The 17,391-nt window shown below is 46.7% G+C and overlaps 1 protein-coding gene across 1 annotated transcript in view; it reads left to right on the forward strand.

Annotated features, from left to right (window-relative positions):
- The window catches only part of LOC144493945 (dynein axonemal heavy chain 8-like), a 1,745,965-nt gene that overhangs the window by 256,320 nt on the left and 1,472,254 nt on the right, over positions 1-17,391 (forward strand). The window contains exons 12-13 of the mRNA XM_078213522.1: positions 9,658-9,765; positions 9,852-9,953. Coding sequence (XP_078069648.1) covers positions 9,658-9,765; positions 9,852-9,953 — 210 coding nt within the window. The remainder of the gene's footprint in view (positions 1-9,657; positions 9,766-9,851; positions 9,954-17,391) is intronic.

Consider the following 17,391-nt stretch of genomic DNA (forward strand, 5'->3'; position numbering starts at 1 on the left):
AGATTATCATGCAAGGTTAAAGCACATGGGATTGGTGGTGGTGTATTGAGATGGATAGAAAACTAGTTGGCAGAGAGGAAACAAAGAGTAGGAATTAATGGGTCCTTTTGAAATTGGCAGGCAATAACTAGTGGGGTGCCACAGGGATAGGTACTGGGATCCCAGCTATTCACAATATATATGAATGATTTGGATGAGGGAACAAAATGTAACATCTCAAAGTTTGCAGATGGTATCAAGTTGGGTGGGAGGGTGAACTGTGATGTGGATGCAGAGATTCTTCAGAATGATCTGGACAGGTTGGGTGAGTGGACAAATCAATGGCAGATGCAGTATACTTTGGATAAATGTGAGGTTATTCACTTTGCAAGCAAAAACAAGAAGGCAGATTGCTACCTGAATGGCTATAAATTGGGAGAGGGGAGTGTGCAGCGGGACCTGGTTGTCCTTGTGCACCAGTTGCTAAAATTGCAGCAGGCAGTAAAGAAGGCAAATGGTATGTTGGCCTTCATTGCGAGAGGTTTCAAGTACAGAAGCAGGGCTGTGTTGTTGCAATTATACAGGGCCTTGGTGAGACCACACCTAGAGTATTGTATGCAGTTTTGGTCTCCTTTTCTGAGGAAAGATGTTCTTGCTTTCGAGGGAATGCAGCGAAGGTTTACCAGGCTGATTCCGGGGATGGCGGGACTGATATATGAGGAGAGATTGACTAGGTTAGGATTATTTTTGCTGTAGTTCAGATGAATGAGGGGCGATCTCATAGAGACTTATAAAATTCTAACAGGACTAGACAGGGTAGATGCAGGGAGAATGTCCCCGATGGTGGGGAGTCCAGGACCAGAGGTCACAGTCTGAGGATTCAGGGTAGACCATTTAGGACAGAGGTGAGGAGACGTTTCTTCACCCAAAGAGTAGTGAGCCTGTGGAATGCATTATCACAGGAAGTAGTTGATGCCAAAACATTGAATGTATCCAAGAGGCTGCTCAATATAGCATTTGGGATGAATGGGATCAAAGGTTATGGGGAAAAAGCAGGATTAGGCGATTGAGTTGGACGATCAGCCATGATCGTAATGAATGGCGGAGCAGGCTCGAAGGGCCAAATGGCCTCCCCCTGCTCCTATCTTCTATGTTTTCTATGTAAAGAGAAAAAGATTAACAAAAACGAATGTAGGCCTGTTCCAGTCAGAAACTGGAGAATTCATAATAGAGAACAAAGAAAGTCCGAGGAATTAATTTCGTATTTTGCTTCATAAAACATGTTTTCGTGGGGAGCTGAAAGAAATCAGTATTGGTAGAGAAATTTAGAGGAGGAAGGTGGATAAATATCCCGGTCTTGATCATAGAATCATAGAATTCATACTCTTGATAATCTTCATCCCCTGGAAATAGTAGATCCATTGGTGATTATTTTCCAAAATTCTTTGGACCCTGCACTGGTTTCTAAAGATTGGATAGTAGCTAATGTAAGCCCGCTATTCAAAAAGGGAGGTCAAGAGAAATCAGGGAACCATTGAGCCTAACTTCAGTACTGGGGAAGATGCTAGAGTCCATCCTCAATAACTCAGCATTTGGAAGGTAGTGATGTAATCAGACTAAGTCAGCATGGATTTACAAAAGGGGTATCGTGCTGGATGAATCTATTGGCATTCTTTGAGGTTGTAACTAGTAGAGTTGACCGAGGAGAACCAGTGGATATGGTTTATCTAGACTTTCAGAAGGCTTTTGACAAGGTCTCACATAACAGACTACAATGTAAAGTTGAAGCACATGGGATTGCAGGTAATATCTTGAGATGGGTAGAAAGCTGGTTAGCAGATAGGAAGCAAAGAGTTGGCAAAAATGGGTCTTTTTCTGATTGGCAGTCAGTGACTAATGGGGTTCCGCAGGGATCTGTGCTCAGACTCCAACTGGTCACATTATATATTAATGATTTGGAAGAGGGAACTCAATGTATTATCTCCAAGTTTGCAAATACGAAGTTGGATGGGAGGGTGAGCCATGAGGAGGAAGCAGAGATGCTTCAGCATAATTTGGACAGGCTGAGTGTGTGGGCATGTGCACGGCAGATGCAGTATAATGTGGATAAATGTGAGGTTATCCATTTTGGTAGCAACAATAGGATGACAGATTATTACCCAAATGGGTGTAAATTGAGAGAGGTGGAAAGTGAAGGGTCCTCGTGCATCAATTGTTGAAAGTAAGCACAGGTACAGCAGGCAATAGAAAAGCCAAATAGTACATTGGCCTTAATAGTGAGAGGATTTGAGTATAGGTATAGGGATGTTTTGCGGAAATTGTATAGGGCGTTGGCAAGGCCACATCTGGAGTAGTTTTGTTGTTCTTATCTGAGGAAGGATGTCCTTACTATAGAGGGAGTAAAGCAAAGGTTTACCAGGCTGATTCCTGGGATGGCAGGTCTGTCATATGAGGAAAGACAAAGTCGGTTAAGATTATATTCACTGGAGTTTAGAAGAATGAGAGGAGTTCTCATAGAAACTTATAAAATACTCACAGGCTTAGACAGAGTAGATTCAAAAAGAAAGTTCCCAGTGGTGGGGAAGTCCAGAAAAAGGGGTCATAATTTGAGGATTTATTTTATGAATTTGCTCACCCCTAGTTGCCTTTGAGAAGGTGGTGGTGATACAACTAAGTGCCTCGTTAGGCCATTTCTGAGGGCAGTTGAGAGTCAACCACATTGCTGTGGCTCTGGAGTCCCATGTAGGCCAAACCAGGTAAGGATTCCCTTCCCTGAAAGATATTAGTCAAAGAGTCATCGATGTTTACAGCATGGAAACATGCCCTTTGGCCCAACTTGTCCATGCTGCTCTTTTCTTTCAACCGCTAAGCTAGTCCCAATTGCCCGCTTTTGGCCCATATCCCTCTCCACCCATCTTACCCATGTGACTGTCTAAATGCATTTTAAAAGACAAAATTGTACCCACCTCTACTACTATCTCTGGCAGCTTGTTCGAGACACTCACCACTCTCTGTGTGAACAAATTGCCCTTCTGGACCCTTTTGTATCTCTCCTCTCTCTGCTTAAACCTATGCCCTCTAGTTTTAGACTACCCTACCTTTGGGGAAATATGTTGACTATCTAGCTGATCTATGCCCCTCATTCTTTTATAGACCTCTATAAGATCATCCATAAGCCTTCTACGCTGCAGGGGAAAAAATCCCAGTCTATCCAGTCACTCTTTATAACTCAAATCATCAAAACCTGGTAGCATCCTAGTAAACCTTTTCTGCACTCTTTCTTGTTTAATAATATCCTTTCTATAATAGGATTACCAGAACAGTGTTCCAAGTGTGGCCTTACCAATGTCTTGTACAACTTCAACAAGACATCCCAACTCCTGTATTTAATGTTCTGACCAATGAAACCAAGCATGCCAAATGCCTTCTTCACCACTCTGTCCACTTGTAACTCCATTTTCAAGGAGCTATAAACCTGTACCTCTAGATTTCTTTGTTATGTAACTCTTCCCAACACCCTACCATTAACTGAGTAAGTCCTGCCCTGGTTCAATCTACCAAAATGCATCACCTTGCATTTATCTAAATTAAACTCCATCTGCCATTCATCAGCCCACTGGCCCAATTGATCAAGATCCCGTTGCAATCCTAAATAACTTTCTTCACTGTCCACTATGCCACCAATCTTGGTGTCATCTGCAAACTTACTAACCATGCCTCCTAAACTCTCATCCAAATCATTAATATAAATGATAGATAATAGTGGACGCAGCACCGATCCCTGAGGCACACTGGTGGTCACAGGCCTCCAGTTTGAAAAACAACCTTCTACAACCATCCTCTGTCTTCTGTCATCAAGCCAATTTTGTATCCATTTGGCCCCATCACTCTCATCCCATGAGACTTAACCTTATACAACAACTTAACATGCAGTACCTTGTCAAAGGCCTTGCTAAAGTCCATGTAGACAACATTAGCTGCACTGCCCTCATATACCTTCTTGGTTTCCCCTTCAAAAAACTCAATCAAATTTGTGAGACATGATTTTCCACTCACAAAGCCATGCTGATTGTCCCTGATCAGTCCTTGCTTCTCTAAATGCCTGTAGATCCTATCTCTCAGAATACCTTCTCACAACGTACCCACTATAGATATTAGGCTCACCGGCCTGTAGTTCCCAGGTTTTCCCTGCAGCACTTCTTAAACAAAGGCATAACATTTGCCACCCTCCAATCTTCAGGCACTTCACATATGGCTCTCGATGATTCAAATATCTCTGCTAGGCGACCCACAATTTCCTCCCTAGTCTCCCACAACATCCTGGGATACACTGAGAACACAGAACATAGAACATTACAGTGCAGTACAGGCCCTTCGGCCCTCAATGTTGCGCTGACCAGTGAAACAAATCTAAAGCCCATCAAACCCACACTATTCCAATATCATCCATATGTTTATCCAATGACCATTTAAATGCCCTTAATGTTGGCGAGTCCACTACTGCTGCAGGCAGGGCATTCCAACCCTTACTACTCTCTGAGTGAAGAACCTACCTCTGACATCTGTCCTAAATCTATCACCCCTCAATTTAAAGCTATGTCCCCTCGTGCGAGCTATCACCATCCGAGGAAAAAGGCTCTCACTATCCACCCTATCTAATCCTCTGATCATCTTGTATGCCACTATTAAGTCACCTCTTAACCTTCTTCTCTCCAACGAAAACAACCTCAAGTCCCTCAGCCTTTCCTCATAAGACCTTCCCACCGTACCAGGCAACATCCTGGTAAATCTCCTCTGCACCCTTTCCAATGCTTCCACATCCTTCCTATAATGCGGCGACCAGAACTGTACGCAATACTCCAAGTGCGGCCGCACCAGAGTTTTGTACAGCTGCAACATGACCTCCTGGCTCTGAAATTCAATCCCTCAAGGGCAGGTCGTGCCTTACGAGCCTGGTTGAGTTCTTTGAAAATGTGACCAAACACATTGACGAAGGAAGAGCGGTGGATGTGGTCTATATGGACTTCAGCAAGGCGTTCGATAAGGTCCCCCATGCAAGACTTCTTGAGAAAGTGAGAGGGCATGGGATCCAAGGGGCTGTTGCCTTGTGGATCCAGAACTGGCTTGCCTGCAGAAGGCAGAGAGTGGCTGTGGAGGGGTCTTTCTCTGCATGGAGGTCAGTGACCAGTGGAGTGCCCCAGGGATCTGTTCTGGGACCCTTGCTGTTTGTCATTTTCATAAATGACCTGGATGAGGAAGTGGAGGGATGGGTTGGTAAGTTTGCTGACGACACCAAGGTAGGTGGTGTTGTGGATAGTTTGGAGGGATGTCAGAAGTTGCAGCGAGACATAGATAGAATGCAAGACTGGGCGGAGAAGTGGCAGATGGACTTCAACCCGGATAAGTGTGTGGTGATCCATTTTGGCAGATCCAATGGGATGAAGCAGCAGTATAATATGAAGGGTACCATTCTTAGCAGTGTAGAGGATCAGAAGGACCTTGGGGTCCGGGTCCATAGGACCCTTAAATCGGCCTCGCAGGTGGAGGATGCGGTCAAGAAGGCGTACGGCGTACTGGCCTTCATTAATCGAGGGATTGAGTTTAGGAGTCGGGAGATAATGCTGCAGCTTTATAGGACCCTGGTTAGACCCCACTTGGAGTACTGCGCGCAGTTCTGGTCACCTCATTACAGGAAAGATGTTGAAGCCATTGAAAGGGTGCAGAGGAGATTTACAAAGATGTTGCCTGGATTGGGGGGCATGCCTTATGAGGATAGGTTGAGGGAGCTTGGTCTCTTCTCCCTGGAGAGCCGAAGGATGAGAGGTGACCTGATAGAGGTTTACAAGATGTTGAGAGGTCTGGATAGGGTAGACTCTCAGAGGCTATTTCCAAGGGCTGAAATGGTTGCTACGAGAGGACACAGGTTTAAGGTGCTGGGGGGTAGGTACAGAGGAGATGTCAGGGGTAAGTTTTTCACTCAGAGGGTGGTGGGTGAGTGGAATCGGCTGACGTCGGTGGTGGTGGAGGCAAACTCGTTGGGGTCTTTTAAGAGACTTCTGGATGAGTACATGGGATTTAATGGGATTGAGGGCTATAGATAGGCCTAGAGGTGGGGATGTGATCGGCGCAACTTGTGGGCCGAAGGGCCTGTTTGTGCTGTGGCTTTCTATGTTCTATGTTCTATGTTCTAATAAAAGCTAACACTCCGTACGCTTTCTTAACAACCCTATCAACCTGGGTGCCAACGTCCAGGGATCTATGCACATGGACATCGAGATCTCTCTGCTCATCCACACTACCAAGTATCTTACCATTAGCCCAGTACTCTGTAATCCTGTTACTCCTTCCAAAGTGAATCACCTCACACTTTTCCGCATTAAACTCCATTCGCCACCTCTCAGCCCAGCTCTGTCCCTCTGTAACTTGCAACAAGCTTCCGCACTGTCCACAACTCCACCGACTTTAGTGTCATCCGCAAATTTACGAACTCATCCTTCTACACCCTCATCCAGGTCATTTATAAAAATGACAAACAGCAGTGGCCCCAAAACAGATCCTTGCGGTACACCACTAGTAACTGAACTCCAGGATGAACATTTCCCATCAACCACCACCCTCTGTCTTCTGACAGCTCGCCAATTCCTGATCCAAACCGCTAAATCACCCTCAATCCCATGCCTCCGTATTTTCTGCAATAGCTTACCGTGGGGAACCTTATCAAATGCTTTACTGAAATCCATATACACCACATCAACTGCTTTACCCTCATCCACCTCTTTGGTCACCTTCTCAAAGAACTCAATAAGGTTTGTGAGGCACGTCCTACCTTTCACAAAACCGTGCTGACTATCCCTAATCAAATGATTCCTTTCTAGATGATTATAAATCCTATCTCTTATAATGCTTTCCAAAACTTTGCCCACAACAGAAGTAAGGCTCACTGGTCTATAATTACCAGGGTTGTCTCTACTCCCCTTCTTGAACAAGGGGACAACATCTGCTATCCTCCAGTCTTCTGGCACTATTCCTGTAGACAGTGACGACATAATGATCAAAGCCAAAGGCTCTGCAATCTCCTCCCTAGCCTCCCAGAGAATCCTAGGATAAATCCCATCTGGCCCAGGGGACTTACCTATTTTCACACTTTCCAGAATTGCTAACACCTCCTCCTTATGAACCTCAATCCCATCTAGTCCAATCGCCTGTATCTCAGTATTCTCCTCAACAACATTGTCTTTTTCTTGCGTGAATACTGACGAAAAATATTCATTTAGCGCCTCTCCTATCTCTTCAGACTCCACGCACAACTTCCCACTACTGTCCTTGACTGGCCCTAATCTTACCCTAGTCATTCTTTTATTCCTGACATACCTATAGAAAGCTTTAGGGTTTTCCTTGATCCTACCTGCCAAAGACTTCTCATGTCCCCTCCTGGCTCTTCTTAACTCTCTCTTTAGGTCCTTCCTGGCTAACTTGTAATTCTCAAGCGCCCTAACTGAGCCTCACGTCTCATCTTTACATCTTCACAAGAGATTCAACTTCTTTTGTAAACCACGGTTCCCTCGCTTGACCACTTCCTCCCTGCCTGACAAGTACAGACTTATCTAGGACACGCAGTAGCTGTTAGAACCATAGAACCATAGAAAATTATAGCTCAGAAACAGGCCTTTTGGCCCTTCTTGTCTGTGCCGAACCATTTTATGCTTAGTCCCACTGACCTGCACTTGGACCATATCCCTCCACACCCCTCTCATCCATGAACCCGTCCAAGTTTTTCTTAAATGTTAAAAGTGACCCCGCATTTACCACTTTATCCGGCAGCTCATTCCTTGAACAAGCTCCACATTTCAATTGTGCCCATTCCCTGCAGTTTCCTTCCCAAACCTATGCATCCTAAATCTCGCCTAATCGCATCATAATTTCCTTTCCCCCAGCTATAACTCTTGCCCTTCGGTATATACCTATCCCTTTCCATCGCTGAAGTAAACGTAATTGAATTGTGGTCACTATCACCAAAGTGTTCACCTACCTCCAAATCTAACACCTGGTCTGGTTCATTACCCAGTACCAAATCCAATGTGGCCTCGCGTCTTGTTGGCCTATCTACCTACTGTGTCAGGAAACCCTCCTGCAGACATTGGACAAAAACTGACCCCTCTAAAATACTCGAACTATAGCTTTTCCAGTCAATATTTGTCAAGTTAAAGTCCCCCATAACAACTACCCTGTTACATTCGCTCCTATCCAGAATCATCTTTGCAATCCTTTCCTCTGCATCTCCAGAACTTTTCAGAGGCCTATAGAAAACTCCCAACAGGGTGACCTCTCCTATCCTGTTTCTAACCTCAGCCCATACTACCTCAGAAGATGAGTCCTCATCAAACGTCCTTTCTGCCACCATAATACTGTCCTTGACTAACAATGCCACACCTCCCCCTCTTTTACCATCTGCCCTGCCCTTACTGAAACATCTAAGCCCCGGAACCTGCAACAACCATTCCTGTCCCTGCTCTATCCATGTCCCTGAGATGGTCACAACATTGAAGTCCCAGGTACCAACCCATGCTGCAAGTTCACCACCTTCATCAGGTCCCAGAGATTTATCTACCTTGATGCGCTTCCAGCCCCTCCTTCTCTGTAAGATGTACACTCAAGAGTGTGTATTAGTGAACCAGATGGGTTTTCCGACAATCAACAAGGGTTTCACGGTCGTCAGTAGATCCTTAATTCCAGATCTCTTTATTGAATTCAAATTCCACCATCTGCCATGGCGGGATTCAAACCCAGGTCCCCAGGACATTAGTTGAGTTTCTGGATTAATAGTCTAGTGATAATACCACTAGGCCATTGCCTCCCCATTAAGGGTAAACCTTTCGAACTGAGGTGAGTGGAAATTGCTTCACCCAGAGATTTGGGAATGTGTGGAATTCAGTTCCACAGAAAGTAGCTGAGGCCAACCCACTGTCTGATTTCAAGAAGAAATTAGATATAGCTCTCGGTGCTGAAGGGATCAAGCGATATGGGAGGAAGGGGGGATCAGAATATTGAATGTGACGATCAGTCATAAACAAAATAATTGGCAGAGCAGGCTCGAATGGCCGAATGGCCTACTTCTGCTTCTAATTTCTATGTTTCTAAACACAAAACAGCACTGATTTATAAAATGAAACAGGATCTCAGCTTTACTCATTAATGCGGGCAGAGGCTGGTTGGGGAGGTTGCTTCTTAGACCTATCCTGCTGCAATACTAACTATGGGGATTTGTTGCTGAGGTGATTCCAGATAGTACTTTCACATATTCATCTCCATGTTAATGCATTTCAACATCATTGGAGGGAGATGGAAGAAAAATGAATGCTGGCACCTTTTGCTGATTTCTGCCCCAGCTTTAAATATACCTTCATAGCTATCAGAGAGAATCTGCACCTGTTCATTCATAGATTTTAGCTTTGCATTGAGACAGGAACACATCAACTGTTTACAACTACACATGTGTCACTGGCTACCAGTTCTCTGTGTCTTTGCATATGACAGGCACTACCTGTCAAATCAACCCATCAATTACCCCTTAAACTGACCAATCAAAGTAGTCTGGACAGACAAAGTCTGCATATAATTATTATAAGTATTTTTGTCTTCTAGAATCATAATTATAAAATAATACAATTTTTTTTCCAGGTGACTATGACTAAAGGTGTTCCAAATTTAATAAATGCAACTCAAATGATTCACAATGTGTCACGATACTACAACACTTCACAGCAAATGACCTCCCTATTTATTAAAGTAGGTACTTTCATTTGCTCATGAATTTAATCTTTGAATACATCTACATTTTGATAACTCTGCCGTGATTGCATGTTACTGACTAGGTCACAAACCAAATGGTTACAGCTTGTAAGGAATATATCACTGAGGATGGCAGCATTCGTGTGTGGGACCAGGATTCTGAAGTCATCATTCGAAAAGTGGAGGTAAAACTTACTATATCCTCAATTCTGCTTCAGGGTGTTAAAATTCTACTTTTTAACAGCTGCACAAATTGCCACACTCTGGTGGAAGAGTACATAAGAATTCATATTGGACTGTGCCTCTGTCACACTTTCTCCTGTAATCAGCAGCAGGTCAGTATTTTCTCCTGCACCAGATATTCTACTTTGTTGTTAAAGGAAGAAGGAACATAGAATTTGGAAATTAAGGCAAAATATTGGAAGTGCTGGTCACCTGATGAGATTAAGAACATAGAACATAGGACAGTACAGCACAGAACAGGCCCTTCGGCCCACGATGTTGTGCCGAGCTTTATTTGAAACCAAGATCAAGCTATCCCACTCCCTATCATCCTGGTGTGCTCCATGTGCCTATCCAATAACCGCTTAAATGTTCCTAAAGTGTCTGACTCCACTATCACTGCAGGCAATCCATTCCACACCCCAACCACTCTCTGCGTAAAGAACCTACCTCTGATATCCTTCCTATATCTCCCACCACGAACCCTATAGTTATGCCCCTTGTAATAGCTCCATCCACCCGAAGCAATAGTCTTTGAACGTTCACTCGATCTATCCCCTTCATCATTTTATAAACCTCGATTAAGTCTCCCCTCAGCCTCCTCCGCTCCAGAGAGAACAGCCCTAGCTCCCTCAACCTTTCCTCATAAGACCTACCCTCCAAACCAGGCAGCATCCTGGTAAATCTCCTTTGCACTCTTTCCAATGCTTCCACATCCTTCTTATAGTGAGGTGACCAGAACTGCACACAATATTCCAAATGTGGTCTCACCAAGGTCCTGTACAGTTGCAGCATAACCCCACAGCTCTTAAACTCCAACCCCCTGTTAATAAAAGCTAACACACTATAGGCCTTCTTCACAGCTCTATCCACTTGAGTGGCAACCTTTAGAGATCTGTGGATATGGACCCCAAGATCTCTCTGTTCCTCCACAGTCTTCAGAACCCTACCTTTGACCCTGTAATCCACATTTAAATTAGTCCTACCAAAATGAATCACCTCACATTTATCAGGGTTAAACTCCATTTGCCATTTTGCAGCCCAGCTTTGCATCCTATCTATGTCTCTTTGCAGCCTACAACAGCCCTCCACCTCATCCACTACTCCACCAATCTTGGTGTCATCAGCAAATTTACTGATCCACCCTTCAGCCCCCTCCTCTAAGTCAAAGATAGATTATGAAACTAAACTAGCTCAAAATATAAAAAATGATAGTAAAAGTTTTTACAAGTATATAAAAAGGAATAGAGTGGCTAGAGTGAATGTTGGACCCTTGGAAGATGAGAGGGGGGATTTAATAGTGGAAAACGAGGAAATGGCTGAGACTTTAAATAAGTTCTTTGTGTCGGTCTTCACGGTGGAAGACACAAATAGTTTGCCGAATATTAGAGATCGAGAGTTGGTGGGAGGGGAGGTCCTTAATACAATTACTGTTACTAAGGAGGTGGTGCTTGGTAGACTAATAGGACTGAAGGTAGACAAGTCCCCGGGCCCGGATGGAATGCATCCCAGGGTACTGAAAGAAATGGCTGAGGTAATAGCAGATGCGTTAGCAGTAATTTATCAAAATTCGCTGGACTCTGGGGTAGTGCCGGCTGACTGGAAAACAGCTACTGTTACGCCGCTGTTTAAAAAAGGAAGTAGACAAAAGGCGGGTAACTACAGGCCGGTTAGCTTAACGTCCGTAGTTGGGAAGATGCTAGAGTCCATTATTAAAGAGGAAATAACAGAGCACCTGAATAAGAATGGTTCGATCAAGCAGACGCAGCATGGATTCATGAAGGGAAAGTCGTGTTTGACGAATCTACTGGACTTTTATGAAGATGTCACTAGTGCGGTTGACAGAGGGGAACCGGTGGATGTGGTGTTTTTAGATTTCCAGAAGGCGTTCGATAAGGTGCCTCACAAAAGGTTGCTGCAGAAGATTGGGGTACACGGAGTTAGGGGTAAGGTGTTGGCGTGGATTGGGGATTGGCTATCTAACAGGAAGCAGAGAGTTGGGATAAATGGGTGCTTTTCTGGTTGGCAGTTGGTGACCAGTGGCGTGCCGCAGGGATCGGTGCTGGGGCCTCAATTGTTTACCATTTACATAGATGATCTGGAGGAGGGGACTGAATGTAGGGTATTCAAGTTTGCTGATGACACGAAGGTGAGTGGGAAAGCGAATTGCGTGGAGGACGCGGAAAGTCTGCAGCGAGATTTGGATAGGCTGAGCGAGTGGGCGAGGATCTGGCAGATGGAATATAACGTTAGCAAATGTGAGGTTATCCACTTTGGAAGAAATAATAGTAAATTGGAATATTATTTAAATGGAGAAAAATTACATCGTGCGACTGTGCAGAGGGACCTGGGGGTCCTTGTGCACGAATCGCAAAAACTCAGTCTGCAGGTGCAGCAGGTGATCAAGAAGGCGAATGGAATGTTGGCCTTTATCGCGAGGGGGATAGAATATAAAAGCAGGGAGGTCTTGCTGCAACTGTACAAGGCACTGGTGAGGCCGCAACTGGAGTACTGTGTGCAGTTTTGGTCCCCTTATTTGCGAAAGGATATATTGGCCTTGGAGGGAGTGCAGAGAAGGTTCACCAGGTTGATACCGGAGATGAGGGGTGTAGCTTATGAGGAGAGATTAAACAGATTGGGTCTGTACTCGTTGGAGTTTAGAAGGATGAGGGGTGATTTTATAGAGACATATAAGATAATGAAGGGGCTGGATAGGGTAGAGGTGGAGAGATTCTTTCCACTTAGAAGGGAAACCAGAACTAGAGGGCACAGCCTCAAAATAAGTGGGGGCCGGTTCAGAACAGAGTTGAGGGGGAACTTCTTCTCTCAGAGGGTAGTGAATCTCTGGAATTCTCTGCCCATTGAAGTGGTGGAGGCTTCCTCGTTGAATATGTTTAAATCACGGGTAGATAGTTTTCTGATCGATAAGGGAATTAGGGGTTATGGGGAGCAGGCGGGTAAGTGGAACTGATTCGCTTCAGATCAGCCATGATCTTGTTGAATGGCGGGGCAGGCTCGAAGGGCCAGATGGCCTACTCCTGCTCCTATTTCTTATGTTCTTATGTTCTTATTAATGGGGGTGGGGGGGGGTGGGGGGGGTGGGGGGTGGTGTTGGATGGGGGGCTGGGGGGCGGGTGGGGGGGTGGGGGGGTGGGGGTGATGTGGGGGTGGGGGGTGGGGTGGGGTGGTTAGCGGGGGTGGGGGGATGGGGGGGATGTGGGGGTGGGGGGGGTGGGGGGGTGGGGTGGGGGTTTGGGGGCGTGGGGGTGGGGATGGGAGGGGGTGGGGTGGGGGTTGGGGTGGGGTGGCGGGGGGGTGGGGAGGATGTGGAGGGGGGGATGGAGGGGGGGGGGGTGGAGGTGCAAGCTGCCACTGGTGTCCAATCTCTGATCTTAGTGCTGACCTTGAGTCCTAGCTCTGACCTCAGGTCCTAGCGCTGCCAGCAGCCATCAATGGCGGGGCTAAGTTCATGAGCATGCTGAGGGAGTGTGAGGAAGCAGCAGCATTGTGGCAGTGCTGCTTTCCCTTCGCTCCAGTAAGGCAACACTGGCTGGGGCCAGTAGCGTTGAGGCTGTGTGGGGGATGGGTTGGGGTGTGGGTGTGTGAGAGAATGGGGGGGGGGGGGGGGGGGGGCGGTATGGGGGATGCCAGATGTGGGGGGTGGGGGTAGCTGGTTGGAGGCCCTATTGACTCCCTCCATGTCTCCCTCCCTTCTCCTAACCAAACCCACATTCCCCCTTTCCAAACTCTAGAATGGCGTTCCATATGGAGCCAATTGACATGGTGGTGATTCTTGTGGCTGTTGGTGATGCTGAGGAGGAGAAGGAGGAATTGTGGGCAGAACGAGGGCAGCCCAGACCACAGGCTGCAGCAGGAGGAGAGGGAGATGGCCGCCGGAGGCAAGAGCCGGCTGCCAGTCAGTCCGAGGGGGGTGCCAGGCAAGTGAGGATCTGGACACCCCAACAGTTCCGCACATGCATGTCATTCGAACAGCTGCTGGACAGCATGTGCTGCTCCAGGCTCCGGCTCTGCAAGGGGAGACACCTGTGCCATCTGCTGCAAGACTTGGCGTCTCGAGGCACAGAGGGACACCCACTCCCGGTAGTGGTGAACGTCATGGCAGCCCTCAACCTTTAGGCTGCTGGGTCCTTCCCGGCCACCAACGGGGAGCCCTGGCATCCATCTCGCAGTCCTCCATTTTTTTGAGGAGGTGACAAAAATGATTGACGAGGGAAGGGCTGTGGATGTTGTCTACATGGACTTTAGTAAGGCATTTGGCAAGGTTCCTCATGGCAGGCTGGTGCAAAAGATTAAATCCCATGGGATCAGGGGTGAACTAGCTCGATGGATTCAGAACTGGCTTGGCCATAGAAAGAAGTTTAACAACACCAGGTTAAAGTCCAACAGGTTTATTTGGTAGCAAAAGCCAAATAAACCTGTTGGACTTTAACCTGGTGTTGTTAAACTTCTTACTGTGTTTACCCCAGTCCAACGCCGGCATCTCCACATCTTGGCCATAGAAGACAGAGGGTAGCGGTGGAATGGTGTTTTTCTGAATGGAGGTCTTTAGCTAGTGGTATTCCGCAGGGATCAGCGCTGGGACCTGTTGTTTGTAATATATATAAATGACTTGGAAGAAAATGTAGCTGGTCTGATTAACAAGTTTGCAGATCATACTAAGATTGGTGGAGTTGCGGATTGTGATGAAGATTGTTAGGGAATACAGCAGGATATAGATAGGCTGGAAAATTGGGTGGAGAAATGGCAGATGGAATTTAATCTGGACAAATGCGAGGTGATGCATTTTGGTAGATCCAATTCAGGTGGGAACAATAAAATAAATGACAGAACCATCAGGAGCGTAGACACACAGAGAGATCTGGATGTACAGGTCCACAGATCCTTAAAAGTGGCAGCACAGGTGGAAAAGGGAGTGAAAAAAGCATATGGCATGCTTGCCTTCATCGGACAGGGCATTGAGTACAAAAGTTGGCAAATTATGTAACAGTTATATAACACGTTGGTTAGGCCACATTTGGAATACTGTGTCCAATTCTGGTCGCCACACTACCAGAAGGATGTGAAGGCTTTGGAGAGAGTATAGAAAAAGTTTACAAGGATGTTGCCTGGTATGGAGGGTATTAGCTATGAGAAGAGGTTGAATAAACTGGGATTGTTCTCCCTGGAAAGACAGAAGCTGAGGGGCGACCTGATAGAGATTTATAAGATTATGAGAGGTATAGATAGGGTGAACAGTTGGAAGCTTTTTCCCAGAGCAGAAATGACAATTAGAAGGAGGCACAAGTTCAAGGTAAGGGGTGTAAAGTAAAAGTAAAGTTTATTTATTAGTCACAAGTCGGCTTACATTCACACTGCAATGAAGTTACTGTGAAAATCCCCTAGTCATCACACTCCAGCGCTTGTTCGGGTGCACAGGGAGAATTTAAGATGGCCAATTCACCTAACAGGCACATCTTTGGACTGTGGGAGGAAACCGGAGCACCCGGAGGAAACCCACACAGACACAGGGCGAACTTGCAAACTCCACACAGACAGTGATCCAAGCCGGGAATCAAACCTGGGTCCCTGGTACTGTGAGACAGCAGTGCCACCCTGTTCAGTGGAGTTATGCGGGGGAAGCTTTTTTACACAGAGTGTGGTGGGGGCCTGGAATGCACTACCATGTGAGGTGGTTGAGACAAATACGTTAGCGACATTTAAGACTTACCTGGATAGATACATGAACAGACGGTGAATAGAGGGATATAAGCAGTTGGTCTAGATAGGACAACATGATCGGTGCAGGCTTGGACGGCCGAAGGGCCTGTTCCTGTGCTGTACTGTTCTTTGTATCCACAAGTGTGTGAGAGGGGTGATGGAGGCCCAGTACACCCAGGATGGGCAGTACATCATTTTTGACCTGGGCCAGGCCCAACAGGAAGCCCAGGCTGCAGGATTTTCCACCATTGCGGGGATGTCCAATGCGCAGGGGGCCATTGACTGCACACATGTCACCCTGACCAGAACTCCCAGCGGTTCATCAACAGAAAGGGGTTCCACTCAATCAATGTGTAGCTGATGTGCAACCACCAGATCATGCACGTGTGTCTTCGATACCCTGGAAGCATACATGATAGCTTCATACTGAGGAACTCCGATATCCGTAATGTCTTCGTGGAACAGCGCAGGCAGCAGGGATAGCTCATGAGGGACATGGGATACCCACTGAGAATTTGGCTGATGACGCCAGTGGGGAGGCCAATGACTGAGGCGGAGACCCATTATAATGCAGCCACCCAGCCAATCACTGCGCAGTGCATCAGGCTCCTCAAGATGCGCTTCCGGTCCCGGGACCTCCCTAATGGGACCCTGCCGTATAACCCCGTGAAAGTGTTCCACATATTGGTGGTTTGCTGTGCGCCACACAACCTGGCATAGCAGCGGGTCACTTTTTGGAGGAGGAGGAGGAAGATTGGAAAGCAACCAATCTTTGTCTGTACTGGGGAAAAGGCAGCCCAGGAGGATGAGGAGGAGGAGCACGATAACGACGAACATCTGGACCATGTAGGACAGGCGGCGGCAAGGGAGCGACATGCCAGGACAGCAAGGGAGCTCCCAATCGCTACCAGGTATGCACTTTCAGGCCGTGTGTTGCAGTGGGTGGAAACTAGCCCCCAGCACCACCCACTCCACACACCATAATCCTTGTAAATCTCCCGCACCATGGTAACACAGGGAGATGGGCATGGGTAGGCTGTGTTAGTGAGTTACAATTGCAGGTAGGAGGGTGATGATGACTCGCTATGTGGCACAATGTGATGGTGCCCTGTTGCAAACAAGTCCTGAGCTCTGCATGCACACTGGCATCTGGGGTGCGGGGGTGAAGAAACATGAGCCACGACTGTACGACCTTAGGACGGGTGAGGGGAAGGAGATATCCTGTGTCTGCTTGGTTCTGGCAATGCTATGGCAGCTTCAGTGACTTGGTGGCCCTGCATGGCACCCAGAACTGGCAGGGATGGTTTTGAGTGCCTCGATTGTAAGTGCAGTCATGGGTGAGCAACATACATGTGGTGAACCATCGTTGGTTCCCACTAGATAGTACTGAGCCAGGGTCTGGCCAGTACTACAAGTATGTATATATGTTGCTGTTGGGGTTAGGGATGGGTTGTTCTACTTGTTGCTGTTGGGGTTAGGGTTGGGCTGTTACACCTTGTATTATAGTTATTGTGGTACATCCCAGTCGGGCTCCGCCTCCTGGGAGAGGTATAAAGGTCTCTGCTCTGTCTGGGACCCCTCAGACTGGGATCGTGTATATAATTAGTAGCTTCGTTGTACAGCAAATAAAAGCCTTTATTTCCTGAGCATCTCAAGCCTCGTGTGTGATAACGCGCATCAATT

This window comes from Mustelus asterias, chromosome 5 (genome assembly GCF_964213995.1).
Source record: "Mustelus asterias chromosome 5, sMusAst1.hap1.1, whole genome shotgun sequence".
NCBI lineage: Eukaryota > Metazoa > Chordata > Chondrichthyes > Carcharhiniformes > Triakidae > Mustelus > Mustelus asterias.